Source organism: Centroberyx affinis, unplaced genomic scaffold, assembly GCF_046629955.1.
Source record: "Centroberyx affinis isolate AG114_WGS23_722 - 3 ecotype Tasmania unplaced genomic scaffold, CSIRO-AGI_Caff_v1 ptg001849l_1, whole genome shotgun sequence".
Lineage (NCBI taxonomy): Eukaryota > Metazoa > Chordata > Actinopteri > Beryciformes > Berycidae > Centroberyx > Centroberyx affinis.
The window spans coordinates 81-21,805 of record NW_027280228.1 but is presented as its reverse complement, the minus strand read 5'-3'; the positions used below and the strand labels follow the sequence as shown (position 1 = coordinate 21,805).

Sequence of the window (21,725 nt, the reverse complement as noted above, 5' to 3'; positions counted from 1 at the left end):
ATGTGCATCAGGAGCCCTGCCAAGCAAGTAGATCAAACTGTGTACTTGAGCAGTGTGAAGAAAGAAAAGGAGAGAGAGACAGAGAGAGACAGAGAGAGAGAGAGAGAGAGAAATTAACCAGGAAGGGTGTAGGGGAAGTGTGTCAAGGGCTGATGTGGCATTAAGTGGATGTCTGATAATATCAATGCCAAAGCCACCGTTGTCTAATGACAGGGCGTCATTGGGCCCAATTACAGTGTGAAGGGACATGTCATCGTGGGGCTGTTGTGTCATTTAAAGGAATAGTTCACCCAAAAATGAAAATTCTGTCATCATCTACTCACCCTAAGTAATGTCAAAAGGGGAGCTGAACAGATATTTTGTTGTTCATTGAATGTCACTAAGAATGTGCTGGATGTGGGCCTGGAGGTGATCTTAAAATGAGTCCATTCTCATACACGTTATAATTTAATTCTTAACCCAATCAAGGCAATACTCCGACTGTAGAAATTGCCATGTAAACGCCTTTACCTAATTATCTTAAATGGGGTGAGGTCATAATCGGAGTAGGTTGAACCGACCACATTAACACACCTGCTTAGTCTATCCATTTATTGGGGCTTGTTAAGCACCTTAGTCAGATTTTGTGTGTTCTGTTTCAAACTGCACAGGTCAAAGGTCACCACACGCAGCAACCTGGATGTTGTATTGACAAAGCAAATACCCAGGTTATTGGAGAAATCTTCGAAGTGCCTTAAGGTGATTGCTGCCAGTAATCAGAGTATTGGTGTGTATGTAAATGTAGTCAGTGATGGCTGCATTCTGACATGACCAGCTATATCAGAAAGACCTTCTGTCCAAACCCCCCCCACCCCACCCTCCCACCCTCCCACCCTCCCCCTCCTCATTCTCTCATTCTTCCCCAGTGTCACTTTGGACTTACATACTGTACGTCACTGGAATCTGCACTGAGAGCCGGCTGCTGCGCTCTGGTTATCGTCTGCAGTTTTGAACTTTGGCGTTAGCTTTGATAATGCCTTCACACACAGAACAACATGCAACCATTGATAATGGATACTGTGCAGGTCACTGAGCCACGGAGGACATGAAACTAAACGAGGCGTGGGCTTAAAGCTTTGGCTTTGGTGAAGGCTGCTTAACCCCTGACACTTAACAATACAAGTGGCAGGCAGTCTGGTCAGTCTACATGTAGCATTTTTAAACATCAGTGCATCAGCTGTGTTACCGTAGATTCATCACCATAAACAAATGAGACCACATTTCCCATAAACCCTGTTGCTTCTTGTTCCCCCTCCCCCTTCCCTGAAGAGGATAAACTTGTTGGAAGTGATTTTTCCATCTGCCTTTCACTTCTTTGGCCTTTGCGAGAACCTCTGAAAGCTCTGTTTGCTCTGGGAAGAACGGCGCCCTCTTCCTGTTTCGTGCCGTAAAGCAATCCAGCAGATTTTCCCGCCAAACCTGACGTGTGTGGTACGCAATGTAAACTGCAGCGTAGAGGCCGGTGCTGGTCTCATTTATTCACGGTAATTATACTAATGTCTCATAATGAATGCGGTAATGGGTTGATAGCTGAAAATGCTACGTGTAGCAACTTTGTGTCAACAAAATCATGTCATCCAATCAGATAAAGCGTCAGATAAAGCAGTTGTTGCTTCGATCCACCTGAACTTCCCCCATATCCCACTGTCATACATAGCCGACCCTCAGCCTGCTCCACACTGTTGGGCTAATAGGCCTCGAGGCAGCAGACACACAGGTAAGAAGAGGCTGGGAGGTGGGGGGGGGGGGGGGCGGGGGAGGGGGCTGACGGGGCGTGATGGGGCAGGCGGTGGGGGGGGGGGAGGGACGTCTGAAGCCAGGGGTGAGGTCTCGGGGAGGGGGGTGGGGGGTGTGTTAAGGTGATAAAAACCTTTCATGACATTAGGGTCTGTGAGGTTCCGCGAGCAGATCATTGAGATCATAGCGTGGAGCCTATCTTCCTCTTCCTCGTCGTCGTCCAGCGAAGGTGCGCGGCTGCCCGTGGTGTGGTGGTAGTTTATAGTGACTGCTTGCGTCGGTTGGGGGGCGGGGGGGGGGAACAACAGAGAACACGGTTAGAACAGAGCGCCTCCCTGCGGGGGCCTTTTTGGAAGGGGGAAGAGGGTGGCGGGGGGGGGGCATGAAACTTGCACCCCCCCCAAAATGTGTAAAAGACATCAGGGGGAATACAGAATGCAAACATACTGAGTATTCATACGCCGCATGCATTTCAGTACAGAGAGATGACTTTGAACTCTTAATGCTTTTGAGACTAAAAACCAGTGTGCGGGTGTGTGGGGGATTTCCTTACTGGCGTCTTGCCGGTGTCCGGGGTAGACGATGCGGAACACGTAGTCGGCCGCCGTCTGTTCCTCCCCGTTCCGGTCCTGGTCCACCAGCCTGGCCGTACTGTTCCTCTTCCTCAGTTTGGGGAAGACCTTTCCCTGCAGGACACACATACACAGATGCATGGAAGTGCTCACATATAGCCATTTATACCATATATGTAACGGATAATGCCCGACGAGGTGTCGATTATCAGGAATTAATGGACGACGGGGAGGCCAGAAACAGTTGCCTCCGCGGAGTCCATTAATTCCTGATTATGGACACCTTGAAGGACATTATCCCACTTACACCATGGTAACTTGCCAAAGAAAAAAAACTTAAAACCATTAATTTATATTTTCATGCGTTTTGTAATCACAAGCCATAACTCAGTTTCCCTGGTAACACCTGAGGGTTTGACTAACACCTGGAACAATCATTACCATCCCATAAGGTTCTTATGCAATGGAAACGTTGTTCACTACTCCAGCAAATAGGACGAACCTTAGATACGACTTGGCAGCAGGAGATATTTCTAGTCTGCTCAGCTCATAGAACCCTTTGGCTCAGCTATGAGCCAGAAAGCTAATGTTATGCTAGCAACATTCAAAGTCAATAACATTGCGTACGGTTGACAAACCATACGCAAGTAAATATAATTTGACAGTATGTTTAACAACAAGACTAGCTAGCTATCCAGCCATGTCATTGTCCCCAAATCAATATCAAGATTTTCACGAACATACAAATTGTAAACAGAGGCTTTGACTGCGTCCCTGTTGCTATGGTTACTCATTTTGGATACAGGCTGATACTACGTAGCCAGCGCATTAATTTAGAACGGTGAACAGATAGTTTCACTGGAACTACTTAGTAGGCGTCCATTATCAGTAATTAATGGACACCGTGCAGCCAATCAGAATCGAGTATTCACCCAGACCATGGTATAACATCATGTAACAGTCACTGAACCAAACGTTAAAGCTGCACTACCAATATGGGGTGCCACAAATGCCCAAAAGAACAAACTAGCAGACAATGCAAATGGCTACAAGATGTATTTGCAATGAGACTTTGACCTTTTTCACATTTGTATAACTTGTATAACTGATTGGCCAGCTGACTGCATCACTGGTGGAGGATGACATGCTATGTTTCTATACATGGAGATTCAGAGTAGGGGTTTCTGGCACAACTTCACCCACTTCCAAGGTGCATGGAGAAGGCAAAAATGTCTAAAAAGGTCAAAACTCCAGCAACACTTGTAGTATATAGAACAACTTTATTGTTTATTAAAGTTGTTCTATATACTACAAGTGTTGCTGGAGTTTTGACCTTTTTACATACATGGAGATTGCCATTTGTCAACCTGGTAATGCTGAAGCAACCTGGTTTGGGGTTAACCTGGGTTAGAACAACCGGGGTGAGCTCATACTCTGATTATGAGAAACTGGCTTACTCATATATTCAACAGGTTACTGTAGCATGGAAACATCTTACTTCTTTCACTTGTGGATTTCACCAACTGCGCAACAGGGTTATGCAACATTTTGATGTCAACCTGTTGACGGCCCAACATTTTAAAGAGCTTGGATGGCTCACTGTAGAGGATAGAGTGGCCATGTTGAAGTTGAGTCTGGTTCACAGTGTCATTTTTGACACTGCGTCCAATTATTTTAGAGGCTACTTCACACGAGTCAGTGACTCCCATAATTATAGGACCAGAGCCAGTGACACTGATGTGATAACCCATAGTTTAAGGACACTGATAGGAAAAAGCACTTATGCTTACTCTGGAGCTGTCACTGGGAATGGTCTACCAGCGTCAATAAAAACCTCAGAATCAAAACAACAGTTCAAATCGTCAGTAAAAAAATATTTTTTGGAAAAACTGGTGCGATAATCTGCATTTGTACACAGGTGTTTTTTTTTCTATCTAATATATGCATTGTTATGTAATGTATGCATTGTTTATGTAGTGTTCATAAGAGGACCACAGTGGAATTAAGTTGTTGACTTTACTGTGTTTTCATCCTCGATTGTTATTTAAATGTATGTGCTGGGCTTCATCTGGAGCGAAATGTGTATGTATTTATTTTAACTTTCAAATAAATCCAATCCAATCCAATCCAACAAATCACCCAGATGACCTCTGGGATCATCCTTTGTTTCCCCTGTATTAGAACTAAGCCACTATTGCTCAGTCAAAGAGGGAGGGGGAATATTCTGTTAACCGGTTTATTCATGGCGGCTGGAGACTCAATCGCAGGGTATCAAAGGTTCATGTAAACATCTTAACCTGATTAAGACCTTAACCAGAGTATGACCGATAGCAGAAGCCGGCGTTTAGGTATAAATCCAGCCTTAACAGGGTGACGGACCTTGCCTTTCTGGGACCAGAGGGGGGGTTCGAGTTGACCCCGCGGCAGGAGGCCGGTCTCCAGACAGGACAGGAAGGCCAGGAGATGACCGCCGGGGGGGAAATGGAGGGGCGGCCTCTGGATCCCATCCTGACTGACCAGAACCAGCGTGCCACCACAGTCCGCTAGAGAAAAGAAAGAAAAGAAAAGCATGGTAGAATGGCTCATTAGTTTCAACTGGGACAGAGGGGAAGAGAGAGAAAGTTGAAGAAGGGGTCAGTGAGATAAATGACGCATCAAATAGTGGTGTGACCTATGCTTCCCATTAACAGGAAATTCACAGTTTATAAAGCCAACCAATCAATAGCTTGATGTGGCACCAGCTTATTAAACACAAGCCTTTCATTGACAATCATTAGCTTCATGACAAAAGGCACTGTGTGTGTTATTGGCTAAATGTAAAGCCATCCACTTAATATGAGGTGATGGGTGCTGTGTAACATGACTGTGTGTTGATATGAGTCAACCTTGGAGGTGCTGTGGGAGGTACAGAGGTAATATACTCACATCGTTGGTGACAGTGGATGCAGACTATCTGGCGCAAAGGCACAGTCAATGCATAGTCCCAGTAGATGCTAACAGAGAGGGAAAAGTGGGGGAGTGCAGTCAGACAAGGTAGAATATGAAAGGTAAAGACAAGGCACCAAGGCGGAGGAAGCATCTTGGTCGTTCCGTGGGGTTTGGCAGTCTATCTCAAGAAAAAGATAGGAGGAATCTGGCGATGCTGAGGAGCCACAAAGCTGAAGAAGGTTTCAATTCAAAAGTCTTAACATCAATAAATCATTACCACATTCATTTTGAGATATAAGTAGAATTACCGTAAATGAACAAGACCAATACTGAGAAGATTGACAGCCTCTACCGGCCTCTACACTGCATTTTACATTGTGAGCCACCAGGTTGGATTTGGCGGGAAATCTGCACACAGGAAGTGATGCGTTTTACATTTCCGGTTTGTTTGGAATAAGCAGAAGAAGAACTGAGTAGGTAGCATGAGCAGCGATAGCCACGTCCGCTCGATAGCCAGTTCCGCTCCTTGGAGTATCACCATTCCCAGATGAGATGAGTTGGCCAATTCAAACTGTCAGCAGTCATAATCTTTCCACATTAGGCTATTTCTAGATGTATATCGGGGGGGTGTCGTGGCTACCTCTTCTCCAGATCGCAGTCTCCCAGTGTGCCGTTGATGAGCTGGTTGGGCGTCCACTTCAGGGTGAGGTTCTCTCCGGCCTGGTGGAGCGACAGGTAGCCCCGCAACACCTCCATGTCCTTCTTCTGCCGGGAGAGCAGGAGGAGCAGGAGGAGGAGGTGGTGGTTAACGGGATGGGGAAGAAGACATAATGTGGGAGGAGAAGATGGAAGGCGTTGTGGTTACGGAGAAGAGAAAATAGAGAGATTGATAAATGCAGGCGACAGAGGAGATGGAGGAGATGGAGATATATATAGATGGACAGAGGATGGATGATAGAGAGGGCAGAATGGAATGAGAAAACTATTAAATTATGCATTTGGAATTTAGGGGAGTGTGTGTCAGAAACTTACTGAACAGTTTAAGCAAGATAGATAGATAGATAGATAGATAGATAGACAAAGCTACTAGAAAACACACACAAATACATACACACACCCACTTTATTCCTCCAAGCTGCACTCCTCTATCTGCTCTTTTTACCCCAATAACTACTGCACAATTTACAGTTAAATGTACCATATCTACATCCTATTAACACAGGCTGAGTTTGTTGCTTGGTTGGTTAGAATAATATAATGTGTACATGTATGCAGTGGTGCTGCACATGCATATCTTCCACTGTGTATTATATAATAAAAGAAGTTGAGGAGAAGAGGTGAAGAGCAGGGTTGGGCTGTGGTACGAAGCATATACAGTAGCATTTCTACCATGAAGGCTGCACGGCCCATAGTGAATGTGTTTGGATGTGTGTGTGTGTGTGTGTGTGTGTGTGGTTTGCCAACACCTACGTGTCTTAGCATAGTCCTGTCAAAGGTTCAGCACTGTGGGAGGCAATATGTGCTCGTTATACATTCCCAGGGCCAAACATGCTGAAACAACTTGGCAAACCGCTGTACTGTACTTTGTAGCCGAGAGAAAGAAAGCTTTGACTTGAAAGAACATAAATATAAAATACTGTACTGTGTGTGCATGCGCGCGTGTGTGTGTGTGTGTGTGTGTGTGTGCGCCTCAATAATAGATGCAAATGTTCATTATGTGCAGTATATTTGTATGAGTTCAGTGGGTGCTGCCGGTGTGTGTGTGTGTGTATGTGTGTGTGTATTTCTATAGTTCCCACTGTATGAAGGATTTCGGCCATTATCCTAGAGAAACAGTATCTTCAACAGCAACACCTCCAAAATTTACATAGACTTACAATGGAGACCCAGGAGTTAGAGACATGTAGCAGAGCTGTAGTGCTGACGGAATGTCTTTGATTTAAGTGTAGTGTAATGAGAGTGCAATGCAGAGCACCTATGCAACACTACATTTCTTTTTTACATGTTCATGTGTTTACCCGCTAGAGGATAACACTGCTTTGATAGTTATCTCCCTGGAAACATCTGATGTCTGCACAGTGGTGGAAAGTAACTAAGTACATTTACTCAAGTACTGTACTTAAGTGCAATTTTGAGGTACTTTGTACTTTTTGTACTTTTTACTCCATTACATTTATTTCACAGCTATAGTTACTAGTTACTTTTCAGATCAATATTTTATATTTAAAACATTTGATCATCTTTATAAAATAACTATAAAATAGCATTGTTATAGATTAGATTACCCAAAAGTATAGCTAAATTAAGATTAGCTTCACGTTGACAACTTTAAAATGCTGCTTACATGTACATGTATGTCAATAAATCAGTATTAATATTCCAATAATTTATGAAAAATATAACTCTCTAAATGGGGACAGTTTGCATAATGAGTACATTTACTTTGATACTCTAAGTACACTTTGCTGCCAATACTTATGTACTTTTACTTAAGTAAGATTTTGAATGCAGGACTAATGGAGTATCTTTACATTGTTGTATTGCTACTTTTACTTAAGTAAAAGATCTCAGTACTTCTTCCACCACTGTGTCTGCATGTATAAATGCCAGCCGTGAAAAACAGCCTAAACCCAGACTCAATAACACAATTGTCAAATATACTAAAGAGTGGTTCACTGAGCAACCACAGGGATCAAACAGAGACAACACAAAAATGGTTCTACATTGGGTTTAAATAAACATAATGAGTATACTGCTGAATTTTGCTTTCATATTGTTTGCACTTGCTTAGGTAATATCCTGATCAAATTAGAACATATTTGTGAAGATGGCTCCAGACACGGTATTGCAGTTCTTCCTTTAAAGGGTCTATGTGTAATTTCTGGTCCAATGCTGACCTCTATCGTTCAGCGATGTCATTGCAACAAGTCAAGACTTGGCTGTTCCGCTGTAAACCTCCACTGCCGATACGCAAGACAGAAACACATGTTTTGACAGATGTTTTAACAGACTTTGGCCTGACGTTCTCTCGCGGAGAATGGCTACGGCTCTCCGAGTTAGCCCTAGCAAGGGCTAACGTTGAACACAATAACTAGTAATATAATAATATAATTAGAAAACGTTTAGGAGACTTTTTTAGCGAGGTTAGCTAACATATTCAGTAATGGCGGAACTGTTATTTATGAGCCACTTATTGTTGCTATTGGTTAGCTAAAAGGCTAACTAGTCAAGATAGCTGCATAATGTTAGCTTGCAGACGACTGTGAGTGTGAGCCAGGTCTTTTGAGGGTGGGGGGGTACAACACTGTGGTAGGAGAACCTTCAAACAACAACAGAAACCTTGGCCCGCTTCTGTGTTTTTGAATGCAGAATTATCTATGTTCCCTCAGCCCTATGTTCCCTCAGCCCTATGTTCCCTCAGCCCCATGTTCCCTCAACCCCATGTTCCCTCAACCCTATGTTCCCTCAACCCTATGTTCCCTCAGCCCTATGTTCCATCAGCCCTATGTTCCCTCAGCCCTATGTTGCCTCAACCCCATGTTCCCTCAGCCCTATGTTCCCTCCTCCCTTTCACCTCCTAACCCTAACCCTCTGATGCGGAGGGAACATGAGGCTGAGGGAACATAGGGCCTAATTTGGCTGGGGAAAAAAATTCATGAGGGAACATAGGGCTGAGGGAACATATAGGGATGACCCCCATGCGCCGTGGCTCACTTTGTTTAACCCACCATTCAGCAACTCCTGCTACTAGTCATATTATGCTTCAGTAAAGCATAAATATTACACATTTCACCTTTAATTAGGCACACAAAAAACAGCGCACAGCTGGGCCACCAACTGAACTTATCTGACAGTAAAACCTTCTTGGATTTCACTTTTTATTCCCTGGCATGTCTCTCTAGGCTCCAGTCTCACTGCAGAATAAAAGCACATAGTCATTAGCGCCAGTATTCTACAGGTGTGCCAGCTGTTGGTTGAAGCTCAGAGCCGATGCTCACACCCCACACCATCAGAAAGTTTCCTTTGTGGTCTTGGCAAGCTCTGTGACCCATTCTCATGTGTATTTGACAATTTGTGTATTGAGTTATTTTTCCAAGGCAGTTGTGGAACGTGCAGACATTACTGCGTAGATCATATTATCAAATATCCTCTAATGCATAAACACATATGCCAAGCGTAGGTGTTGCAGGTATTATCGCAGAAATCCGACGTCATACCCACTGTTCAGTTGCAGTAGATCCCTGTGTATGTACTGGTCAGACAAAAAGAGTACAACTCTATAAAAGCTGATCGGAATGTGAGAATGTGCAGTCCTACCGGTTGCACCAGGACGTTGTTTTTGCCGTAGAGAAGGTGTGTCCGGGAGTTCTGGTGAAGAGACTCCACGTACTCCCTGGCTGACGCAGCAAACCTGTCCTCCGACATGCTCCCACTGGACTGCCTCTTGCGGATCTAGACACCAAAGACAAAATTGGAATTGTGAATGAATCCTAGAACAGGAGCCAGTAATACTCATTTAAAGTCAGTTGACTGAGTCTGATGGCAGTAACCAGACAGCGTCCAGGGGCAAAATTGGCCTAGATCCAATTCCTGATGGCTCATACATCCATTTTGTGAATGGGAAAAATGGAAAGAGCTACAACAATACATTGTTTTTAGTGCATACCAATAAAATTATTTAGCATATAGCCTACATGTAAATCCAAAGAAATGTTTAAATTGGTAACACTTTACAATAAGGGTCACTAAGTTAAGGGATGCTTAATAAGCATTAACTAACCCTTAATTAACAGTTAACTAATGTGTCTGGTAATCATTTACTAATGGTGTTCATGTTAGCTAAGGTACTAATTTATACATTATTTAATAGTCATCTTTATAAACTATTAAATAATATATAAATTAATACCTTAGTTAACATGAACACCATTAGTAAATTACACATTAGTTAACTGTTAATTAAGGGTTAGTTAACTAACCCTTAACTTAGTGAGCCTTATTGTAAAGTGTTACCATTAAATTCAAATAGACTGTTTCTGGTGATTTTGGTTAATATAAAATAAATTAGAAGTCCACCCATATAATAGCCAAGCACAATATACGTCTAGTATTTTCAGATTTATTGTAAGTAACTAGCTAAATCTTATATACCCTGGTGCCCAAATTATGATGATTTACATAGAATGCAATGACTCTGTAACAAGGACATTTTGGTCCAGTTTTCATTCCAACCAAACACTACAGCAGCCGATTTCACTAATTAACACCCTTTCAACCAGAGTGGTGTAGTGTTTGGTTGACTCTTGGGCCTTGATGGCAGACAATCAAGAACTTAAATTCCCTAACACACTAACTCCCCACCCCCTCACCTCCCCTCCATCACACATCAACACCTCCTGAAAACACCCTCCACCCTCCAGCCTCACCCCCAGAGCGGGCCGGCGGCTGGGCGAGGCGTCCAGGCCCCGGTGGGCCCCGTGGATGCGGTGGCGCTGGACCAACTCGTTGGCCGAGGGGTCGGTCCAGAAATGATCCGAAGTCTTCAGCTTGGTGTACTCCAGAGCACAGGGCCCCACTGGAGATAGACACACACACCAACACACACCGACACACAGGTAGTAAGGAGGAGACGGGGTGACGAGTGTAATTCCAAAACTTATATCCATTTTGGAAAAAATCACTTACCTCAAATGTCATTCACTTATTTCAAAAAGTACAGATGAATTATTACTTTGATGATGTATCTTTATTAAGACAATATTCAATATTTAATAAGTACTCAGTAAATTTGAAGAGCAGGTGTATGATGAATAAATTACAGAAACGTAATTGTTCCACATCAGGGAAAGAAATCCCAAATGAAAATCTTCTGAAACATTGCTGCTGTCTTTCATCAAGGAGGTAACAATGAAAAACAAAAGCATTTTCTGCCTTAATTCTACCACTTTATTATACATCAATATTCTATGAACACAGGAATATTTGCGGCTTCTATGTCTGGATGCTGCTGTTGTCACTCTTTGCTATTGACTGCTTGTACTTTTGGCAATTTAGGAGTTTAAGCTCATTCTATTATTGCAGTTACTGTAATGTGCTCTAAAATGTAAATGTAATGTGTAATGTACTCACCCAGTAGGGCAGCCAAGATGGGCCCGAAGACTGGGTCGTGCATCAGGGCTTCCCTCTCATAGTATTTACTGCATTGATAAACACACAGAAAGACAGACGCAATGAGAAAGCCCCAAGGGAGGAGTAAAGGAAAAATCCATCCTCAGATCCTTCTGCACATACATATCATCAATCTGTGACGTTCAATACTTTCCAGGAGTTATTTTGTGATGAAGTGTTGTAATTTTCTACTTCTACTACTTTTCTACTCCTTGAACCTGCCTCACCGTGTTTTCCTACGTTTCCCAGAGTGCCTTTTCACAAGAGAAGGGGTGTGAACTTGTTGCTTTCACTCAAAGGTGGGTGTAGGGGCATATAAATAGCTTAAAGGTGAGATCATTCAGCTGCGGATTATACATGTCTATGATCATGACTACGCCCCTTACTCAAAATCCAACATGGCCGCATTCGGAATGGGATACTACCATGCTAAACATGCTACATGTTGTATGTAGTGTGTATAGCGTGAGTAGCATCCCATGCCAAACATGGCTCATGTCTTGTGGCTGCATTGCATTCTGGTCTATTGAGGCTACTGTGGAGAAATCGGTCTCTCTGCCTCTCCTATGGTGGATTCCTCCCTGTATGACGTTGGTACGGTGGCCGAGAGGTGTCGAACAAACTGCATATCCAAAATGCTTTGCAAATTCGGAAAACACAAATGCAAAAGCCACAACACAAATGCAAAAGCCGCAACATAACAACGGAAGTGAGCAACAACGGATGTTGACAATGAAACGGGCCGACTATTAGGGTTAGTTAGGGATAGTAATCATAGTTAGCTAGCGAACAACGTTTCACTTACTTCTCAAACGGGCAAGAACTTTCCTTTTCCACAGGCAATAATAGTCCGCCGGCAATAATAGTCGGCCCGTTTCATTGTCAACAGCCATTGTTGCTCACTTCCATTGCTATGTTGGGGCTTTTGCATTTGTGTTGTGGCTTTTGCATTTGTGTTTTCCATCAATGCGAGAAGGCAGAGACAAATCGGTCTCTCTGCCTCTTCTATGGTGGATTCCTCCCTGTATGACGTTGGTACGGTGGCCGAGACGAAAGCCACAACACAAATATTAATGCGCTTGTGTTTTTCGAATTTGCAAAGCGTCTTGGATATGCGGTTCGTTCGGCACGTCTCGGCCACCGTACATTGGCACAAAATGGCCGCTCTAGAAAGAAGCCCTCGCTCTTTGGTTCTGAGGGACTGACACCAAAACCTGACGTTTACTGTTGATGTTTTAGCTGAAAAATTTCTGCAATCACAGAACCCCCATCCCTAGCCCTAACCCTGAGAACAATACACCATACAAAACAAAATGGGCCCAGAAATGCAGGGTACATCACCAATAGCTGTTATTTTTTACATTGTTGAATATTTTTTGGGTGGATTTTTTTTCCTTTCACTCCAATAAAAAGTGTGATCCAGATGACTAACACTAGGTCTTAATCCAAAACCCATCACTGCACTTACGACTGGCATATCACGTTTCAGGCTTTCATCTCTGATATTAGGGGCTATTGGAAACTCAAGTGGCATCGCGCCATTGTATCTAGCCAGACAACGCACAGAACAAAGCAATCAAGAGGGAGTAGAGAAGAGTAGAGCAAATGAATAGAGGTAATTCAAGGGACTGCTCATCATCACTCAGCTACATCAAAGCTTTAACTGGCTTGAAGTGAGTCATCGTTCACCAGCGGCCATCGGCGAAGGATCACGACCGCGAGAGCGAGACGGACGACTCACTTGGAGTTGTCCACGATGTACTGCACTATCTTGTCCAGAACTTTCTCGAAGAGGGCGGTGCGGACCCAGATGTGCTTGATGGCCTGGGCGGAGAGGGGCTGCGGGGGGCGGCTGGTGGTGGAGGAGCCCTGCCTCCTCAGCGGCTCGTGACCCACGCTCTGGGTTCTCCTGGAAGGGGCAGAATAAGAGGGGAGAGGGTCGTAAAAAAAAAACCCAGAATGTTCAAAGAATGTGGAGAGTTTAGTGTATACATAGACTGAGACTGATCACTAATTATAACATACTAGAATTTATAACCTCCTCCTCTCCTCTCCTTGTCTCCTTTCCTCTCCTCTCTCCTCTCCTCCACTCCTCCTCTCCTTGTCTCCTCCTCTCCTCTCCTCCTCTCCTTGTCTCCTCTCCTCTCCTTGTCTCCGCTCCTCTCTCCTCCTCTCCTCTCCTTGTCTCCTCTCTCTTCTCCTTGTCTCCTCTCCTCTCCCCTCTCCTGTCCTTGTCTCCTCTCCTTGTCTCCTCTCCTCTCCTTGTCTCCTCTCCCCCTATCCTCCTCTCCTCTTCTCCTCTCCTTGTCTCCTCTCCTCCTCTCCTCTCCTTTCCTCCTCTGCTCTCCCCTCTCCTTGCCTCCTCTCCTCTCTTCTCCTTGTCTCCTCTCCTCTCTCCTTGTCTCCTCTCCTCTCTCCTTGTCTCCTCTCCTCTCCTCTCCTCTCCTCTCCTCCACGGTGGGACACACAAACACACAAACACACAAACCGCTTTCCAATTATAGTAGTGGGATAACAGCTGATCACCAATCAGTTTGTAACAAATCGATACTGTGTCCGTCCAGCATGTTGATGGTACACTGTTCAGTCTCTCTAAGAGAAGAGCGCTTTCATCCCAGACTGAGTTCCATCTCTGGCACTTCTGCAGCGATCAGACAAACCACTCACAAACCCCCACTTCAACAACCAAATGAGAGAGTGTGTGTGTGAAGGGGGGCTGCCACAGTCACGATGCTCACAATCCTCCAGCCTTTTCAACTAGGCTGTGTTTGTGTGTGTGTGTGTGTGTGTGTGTGTGCACGTGGAGGGGGGGGGGATCAGCTACCACCAGTCACGATGTTCGCAATCCCCCACCCTCTTCAAGAAGGTTTGGTATGTGTGTGTATGTGTGAATGTGTGTGTGAGTGTGTGTGTGCAGTGACAGCAGGAACTCCAGAGGGGCATCAGGATGACGTCAGAGAGAGAAGAAAGCAGAGGGGAAAAGAAAGAGAGGGACGACCTGTTCCAAATAAACCCTGCTATTATCTGCTGCAGTGGGTACCAATACCCCCCTTAACTCAGCACTGAGGAAACCCATGAACCCCTAACTTCCCCTCCACCCCGCCACCCCCCACCCCACTGTAAGCTGGTCCGGTGTATTGTACTGTCTGTCAAGTAAAAACAGGATTCATTGCCATTTGCTTCAGTTATTCCGATAACACTTTGCAATAAGAGTACATTAATTAAGGGTTAGTTAATGCTGAATAAGCATTAACTAACCCTTAATTAACAGTTAACTAATGTGTCTAAGGTAATCATTTACCAATGGTTTTCATGTTAACTAAGATATTAATTAATAGTCATCTTTATAAACTATTAAATAATGTATAAATTATAGTTAACATGAACATCATTGTCAGTTTTACATCCAGAAAACTGAAATGCATGAGCATTTACAATGCACGCGTCAAAATAAAAGCATGGTAATTGAACCTTATTTTATAGTTTTTCATTTAAGAGTCTTGTTAAAAAGGGGATGGGTGACTTCCTGTATCTTTCAGTGCGCGTCTCTTGGGAATAAGTAATTGTGTGCTTTGTCTGGTCTGTCGGTTGGATATTTGGGCTCTGGTGGGGGGGGGGAGCCAGGTCCTGAAGGAGGAGTACAGAAGGCTCTGTGCAAAGTGCCTACACAGTGTAGTTCTTCTGTCTTGGAGAGTGGGTAGTGGAAGGGTTTGGAGTGCGTCCTGATAACTGGAATATGTCCTGCTAATAATGATCCGGCAGGCGCGTTTTTGGACGTGTTCTATCTGTTTAGACATAGCCTCTGTTAGATTTCCATGCGGACATATCCAGTATATACTGTCTGAGGTGGTAACACCAGACCAGACCTCCTTAACCTCCTCAGGAAATGCAGCTTGGAATTGGCTTTCTTGACCATGCCACCGTAAGTCCGACTGTAATTGTGTGTGTTGTTCGAATCAATTGATTCCTATAGATTTAAATCATAGGAAGCAATACAGACCACTGTGTGTTCAGCACCCAAAAGGTCCACGCAATTCATGCAAAAATAATGGTCCAGTATGGTTTGCCTCTAGTGGTTCTCAACGTGGGGTCCGGGGACCACCAGGGGTCCTTGAGGAGGTTCCAGAGGGTCCCCAGCAAAGTGATGAATTGTTAAACTTCAGCATTATTTCATTTACAAGAAGTGAACACAATTAGAGAACGTAGAAGAATGACTGTTTTGATCATAGTTTCTCTGTTATCTCTCTACCTACAATTGATAGTCATGGGATTCTGGACAAAATCATATCTAACAATCAAAATATTCTCAGATTTGGGTTTGAGAGTCAAAATCTCATCGAATGTGGACTAAATTAGGGGTCCTTGATATGAAAAAGGTTGAGAATCACTGCTCTATTTTATATACACTGACAAAAAAAAATCATTGGTCATCATCCTGCACCACAACAATCCTTTTCAGGTGTCTCTCTTTTTCTATTCTGTCTTTCTATATTTAAGAATTATTCGTTCACTGCCAGTTCTCCAGTGGCTCCTCAGAGCCTCCAATGATTCTGAGGAACATGCTGAAGGAATTCAAAGGTTTTTGAGAAGCTTTTTGAGGACTTGAACCCATGCAGACTACAGACATGAGGTGGCGGTGCTCCACTACCATCTGGCTGCTGTGTGAACATTTCCAAGCGTGAGCACATGACACCTGGAGCACATGACAGGCCTGCTATGACATGCGATACGGGGACATTAAAGCTGCAGGGCTGTAGATGAATGAACGCATTGAAATGAATGAAATTCCCCAAGATGAGAATGATTTTTGGGGACTTAAAAAATGTGTGAGATTTGCCATATTAAGAAGCATCCTCTAGGGCCACTATTGGTTATTGCTGCTTCAAAGGGTTAATATTTTGGATTTGTATAGATGGAAAACTGTGAATATTATATCTTTAAGTTTCATAAAGTAAAAAAAATCTCAGGGAATTAGCTATTCATTATGCTCGCTATGATGATGCATCGTCCCTAAGCATCCTGTCCACATAAATATATATCTATAATCTATTTGCAATTATTGAAGCTATTTATCACATGTGCAAATCACTTCTATGGCAGCATCCTTCCCCACAGCATGTTGCCCTGCCTCCTCCAAGCGGAGCTCTGTCATTGGTCTTTACAAATTCAAAATGTCAACAAATGTCAACATGCGGCTGACTGGATGGTGCGGCATCGATTATGACAAGATTGCATCCCGAGCCGAGAAATGAATATGAATACGAGGAGGAATATGCCACGGTGATTTATTTGCGTTATCGGAGTTTCGGTTTCAGGGCGTCTGATCTCGTGTTTTCGCGTTGTGTGTGTTAACTGTGTGTGTTCTGCACATGTAAAGATACTATTTTGGGGATACTGTGTGAGGATGTGGGTGACAGTCTGTGTGAAGGGCAAATTGTGTGTGACTATAGGAGATGGAAAAATGAGAAATAATAAAAAAAAAAAAAAAAGGATTCATCCCAGTCATTTACATTCACCATGTCAGTTCAGGTCTCCTCGCTCTTTACCGAGACTGTCGCGAATACGAGGAGAGGGAGAGAAAGAGGACAAAAAAAAAACGAGATGGTTGCTACTAAGAGATCACGCTGGCACTGGAGGCTCTGAGGTGTGTCTGTGTGTGTGTGTGCGTGAGAGAGAGAGAGAGAGAGAGAGAGAGAGAGAGAGAGAGAGAGAGAGGGGAGAGATAACAAAAATAGATTAAAAAAGGAGTTAGATAAGGAAGGTTAAAAAGGAACAGATTAGAGACAGACGGGGGATGGCAGGATGTCCACCTGCAGCCTTTGACAAACAGATAACCTAATTTAACCCTCAGCAACCTTTTAAATAGACCTTCCCCTAGCAGTGAGCGAGCACACACACACACACACACACACACACACACACACACACACACACACAATGAGAAAGAGAGCTGATGCATGCTAGTTAGGGTCATGTCTCCTCCTATGTAAACCCTGGTGCTTTTTACACTGTGATTACCATTCACTTTACTGCTGAAACTCAATATATCTGCTGATATTCTCTCTCTCTCTCTCTCTCTCTCTCTCTGTCGTTTCCCATCCGTGCTCTCCACCTCTCTCGCCGCCAGTGGCGCAACCGCGTCGCCGTGGCAACCGGAGTAAATGAGCGACGGCGCTCTGAGGTGGGGGTAACGACGAGGGGGGGGGAGGGGGACGGCACGCCTGCATGCGTGTGTGTGTGTGTAGGTGCGTCTGCGTACAGTGTGTGTGTGTGTGTGTGTGTGTGTGTGTGTGTGTTATGAATGCATGCATGCATTCTGGTGAGGGGGCGGGGACTTGAAGCATAAAGCAGATCCATAAACAATAATCGGTTTTAATGTTCCGTGCAAGTCTGTCAGGGGAAATAAAGGCCAATGAGACGTGACAGCGGCTGATATGAAGACAAACACGTTTAACTGAGCTGATCCACATCGCATAATCCATCCATGTTTTAGCGTGAATATGTAGATCTGTGTGTGTGTGTGTGTGTGTGTGTGTCCCTGTCTTCTCCAGGCCTGCGGTAGCCATGTGGCTTAGGCTAATGGACAATTAATGGGCTCGCAAACAGCTCGCCTAGCGCCTAAGTGCCTGCAGACAAAGCAGTTTATCATGCCGTGTGCACTCTCTACCCACAGACATACATATGCAAACGCACACACACAAGTATACACACACACACACACCCAGAAACAGGCCCCGGGGGCTTATCGCAGTGTGTACACAGATGCTGGGCTTTAGTAAACACTCACCTGGCCAGAGGTTGAGTCTGCTGGTGGTTGGAGTGTGTCTTTAGCTTTGGGCTTTTGGTACTGATCCGGTGTAATATGAGTGATATAAAGCTGATAAAACGAAATAAAACTAAGTGCATGGAAATGGGTGGAAAATTGAGATTGCACAATATGTATGTCATATTAACCACAGCTGTCTCTAGTGGTATATTTGTTATTATTTATGCTTCTGTTACATAATTAAAAGGTACCCAATGCGAGATGTTTATCTGTGTGTCCCATCCCCGCTAATTAAGATGCGGCAGATTCTCCCGATATTGCCCAAATTAAATTCTAGTGTTGGGAATGGATAGTGTGTGTAATTTTCTCCACACAGGAAAGGACAAATTGAAACTTAAGAGCGAAATCCAAACTGTCTCCTAAACCAGTGTTTTTCAAAGTCTGGGTCGCGACCCTACCATGGGGCGCGGGAGACTTTGAAAGGGTCGCCAAAGGGTCACCAATAAAAAATATGAACCAACTGTTGTCATTCACTTGGGGGTGCTCATTGGGAGTTTGTCACATAATTTCCCAGAGGAGAGACACCTTAAGTTAACGTGTAGCTCTGCCATCCTGCCGACCAAGGCACTGTTAATGTTAGAAGTAAGCAGACACTTTCAGGCAGTGTTGTCATGCAAACTGTAATTCAAAACGTTGACCTGTAAAGCAAAATGTGATCAAAAATTGGCATTGTATTTGTGTTAATGAAATATTTTTGGATTTTTCGCAGAAGCTACAGGAGGCATCTGTGTTCAGGTTCTTTTTATTTTGTTAGGGTTTTGCACTTTAAAAGTTATAAATAAATTGAAGTGTTGCTTTTAAAAGAAGAATATTCTTCAAACTCTAGTTTACAGTAAAATACATTTTCAGTGTCATACAGCATTCGTAAAAGTTGATATATTGCACCACAGTAATACTGCCATAAAAATTCAGTATGGATTTAAGAAACGTTAATGTGTGTAGGGAACCCTACTATAATTTATTAGTATGAATAATATTCATGTTACCCCTTTACTTTCACTTTGGGTCCCAGAGTATGAGCATTTAGGAAGAAATGGGTCCCCTGAAAAAAAGTTTGAAAACCACTGCAGAGAAAGCTGGACTCACCGACATCTTTTTGTCTCTTTGGTATCTTTTGGTATAAAGCATCACAGACCAGCTGGGTTGGTAAACAGTTCAAATAAAGGCGAAAAAGCAGCTAGATGTAAATGAATGGTGGGTTGCTGACTATTGAAAGGTTAAGGCTCAGATGTGGGATTATACCACATAGGGACCCTTTTCACTTTAAAGCTGCACCAGAATTCCATTTGGGCAAACAGAGTGAACACACAGCATCTCAATTAGTGGGGATGGGACGCTCTCCTCTACCGCGGCCCTACTTTTGCGATTCAGACTGATAAGACAGGTGGGGTTTTTTTTTTTACATAAAACTCTTGCCGCAGTGCAGGATGTGTTTTGTCGGAGTGGGGGTGGGGTTGGGGGGGGGGGGGTTGGCGATTACCCCACCTGGTGATTTCCGCCTGTTGCTGCAGTTGCTCCTGCACCTTGCGGCAGACCTCGCTGGCCGTGTCGTTGACCTTGCCGATCTTGGTGAAGAGGGCGGCGATCTTGTCGCTGCGCAGGAAGCCCGCCGCCCGCCTCTTCAGCAGGTGGCCCAGGCAGGCCTCGATGGCAGCTGCGGGAGGGGGGGGGGGGGGGGGGGGGCGGAGGGTCAGGGATCAGAGCGTGACGTGAGGAAACGGATAAGGAGAAGATGTGAGATGTTAGGGCATTGAGAGATGAAGAGGGGAGAAAGAGAGAGACAGAGAGAGACAGTTAATATACAGAAATCCACATTGTGCTCAACAGTGAGATGACTGGTATCTTCTAATGCAGTGATTCTCAACCTTTTTTATATCAAGGATCCCCAAATGTAGTCCACATTAGAGCCACGGACCCCCTGTTTGATGAGATTTTGTCTCTCGGACCCAAATCTGAGAATGTTTTTAATTTTTTTTCCAGAAGTCCATGACTATCTGTATTGTAGGTAGAGAGATAACAGAGAAACTATGATCAAAACAGTCATTCTTCTACATTCTCTAATTGTGTTAAATTATTATAAAATTGTGCAAATGAAATAATGGTGAAGTTTAGTGATTCATCAATTTGCTGGGGACCCCCTGGAACCCCCTCAAGGACCCCTGGTGGTCCCCGGACCCCACGTTGAGAACCACTGTTCTAATGGGATACAGTCCATCTGGATATGGATATATGTCATTATTCAATTGAAATCATCCTATTGTAATTTCATTTTCCATATAATAACGTATGACAACATTTTTATTTAAATGAAAGAATCCAATTTTCATTTTTCATTTACATGTTGGAAAATGCATTATTACAGCAAAAATTCAAATGAAAGCTCCACTGACATTTAGTTTTCCATGTACTCCAAAGCAATCACCCTGAAATCGAATGTTCACATTTGCAATTTAATTTCCTTATTGTGGTCGCATTATTTAGGACAAAAATAAAAATGAAATCTCAATGTGTCAATTGCTATTCATTTATTTATTTGTTTATTTATGTCACATCTGGGCTTCCATAAAACAGCAAAGAAAAATAGAATATAATTAAGAATACAGCAAAAGGGGATTTAATAAACAACAGAAAGAGCACGTATGAAAGAAAAGCATGAGAAAACTATGGATTACAGCGGCCGTACATGCCGAGACAAAGAAAATCCCCCCAAAAAAACAATATATATGCAAATGAGATGGGACATGAGAGTATGAAGAAAACAATTACTTGAATTTAGAGCATATATGTGCAAATACGTGTTCGCAGAGAAGTATAGAAAGTGTCAACCTGTTGCTGGGATTCATTCATGTTTGAAAATCTGTCCTCTCTTCATTCCTCCTCCAGGCTTTCCCAGAGAGTTCCGCTAATGGACTTTAGCAGTAGTGTGTGTGTGTGTGTGTGTGTGTGTGTGGGGGAAGATGTTATTAGTGAACACTTTCCTCTGTATCTCTTGATCTTCAGGGAGACTAAAACTGCTTATTGGATCGGAAGCAACGCAGTCACCTGAAATGTGATTATCCGGAGCGAGGTGCGGTTCGCCTGCTCAGCTACAGCACCTTTAAATATTTAGAGGGTTGGAGGCAATAACCTGTAAGCAGCTGCTCCCGGAGTGGGCCCTCGAGGGCCCGGGCAGCCATGTTGTCTGGTCATTACCGACGCAGATAAGATAATATGAAACTTTCATGATCTCTGTGGGGAAAGCGGGGTTTGTTGGCAGCGGCAGCGGAACAGCGAGAGGATTCAGCGAGAAAAATGCTGGGTGGTAAACATAAACAATCAGTGGGACATGTTGGAGCCGTAAGAATAAAAAGTAGGAAATATATGAATAGCGAACTGAGACAAAGAAATAATTCATACAAATATTTCAAAATAAGGTAACACTTTGCAATAAGGGTCACTAAGGTAAGGGTTAGTTA

At 43.8% G+C, this 21,725-nt stretch overlaps 1 protein-coding gene across 1 annotated transcript in view; it reads right to left on the bottom strand.

The window, feature by feature from the left end:
* The window catches only part of sgsm2 (small G protein signaling modulator 2), a 43,273-nt gene extending 21,827 nt beyond the window's left edge, over positions 1-21,446 (bottom strand). Inside the window, exons 1-11 of the mRNA XM_071529903.1 lie at positions 21,398-21,446; positions 19,756-19,924; positions 13,186-13,353; positions 11,406-11,473; positions 10,703-10,851; positions 9,594-9,728; positions 5,917-6,041; positions 5,274-5,341; positions 4,728-4,891; positions 2,330-2,462; positions 1,910-2,044 (exon numbers count right to left, since the gene is read on the bottom strand). Of these exons, the coding sequence (XP_071386004.1) occupies positions 1,910-2,044; positions 2,330-2,462; positions 4,728-4,891; positions 5,274-5,341; positions 5,917-6,041; positions 9,594-9,728; positions 10,703-10,851; positions 11,406-11,473; positions 13,186-13,353; positions 19,756-19,924; positions 21,398-21,446 (1,363 nt within the window). The remainder of the gene's footprint in view (positions 1-1,909; positions 2,045-2,329; positions 2,463-4,727; positions 4,892-5,273; positions 5,342-5,916; positions 6,042-9,593; positions 9,729-10,702; positions 10,852-11,405; positions 11,474-13,185; positions 13,354-19,755; positions 19,925-21,397) is intronic.
* Positions 21,447-21,725: the final 279 nt, after the last annotated feature.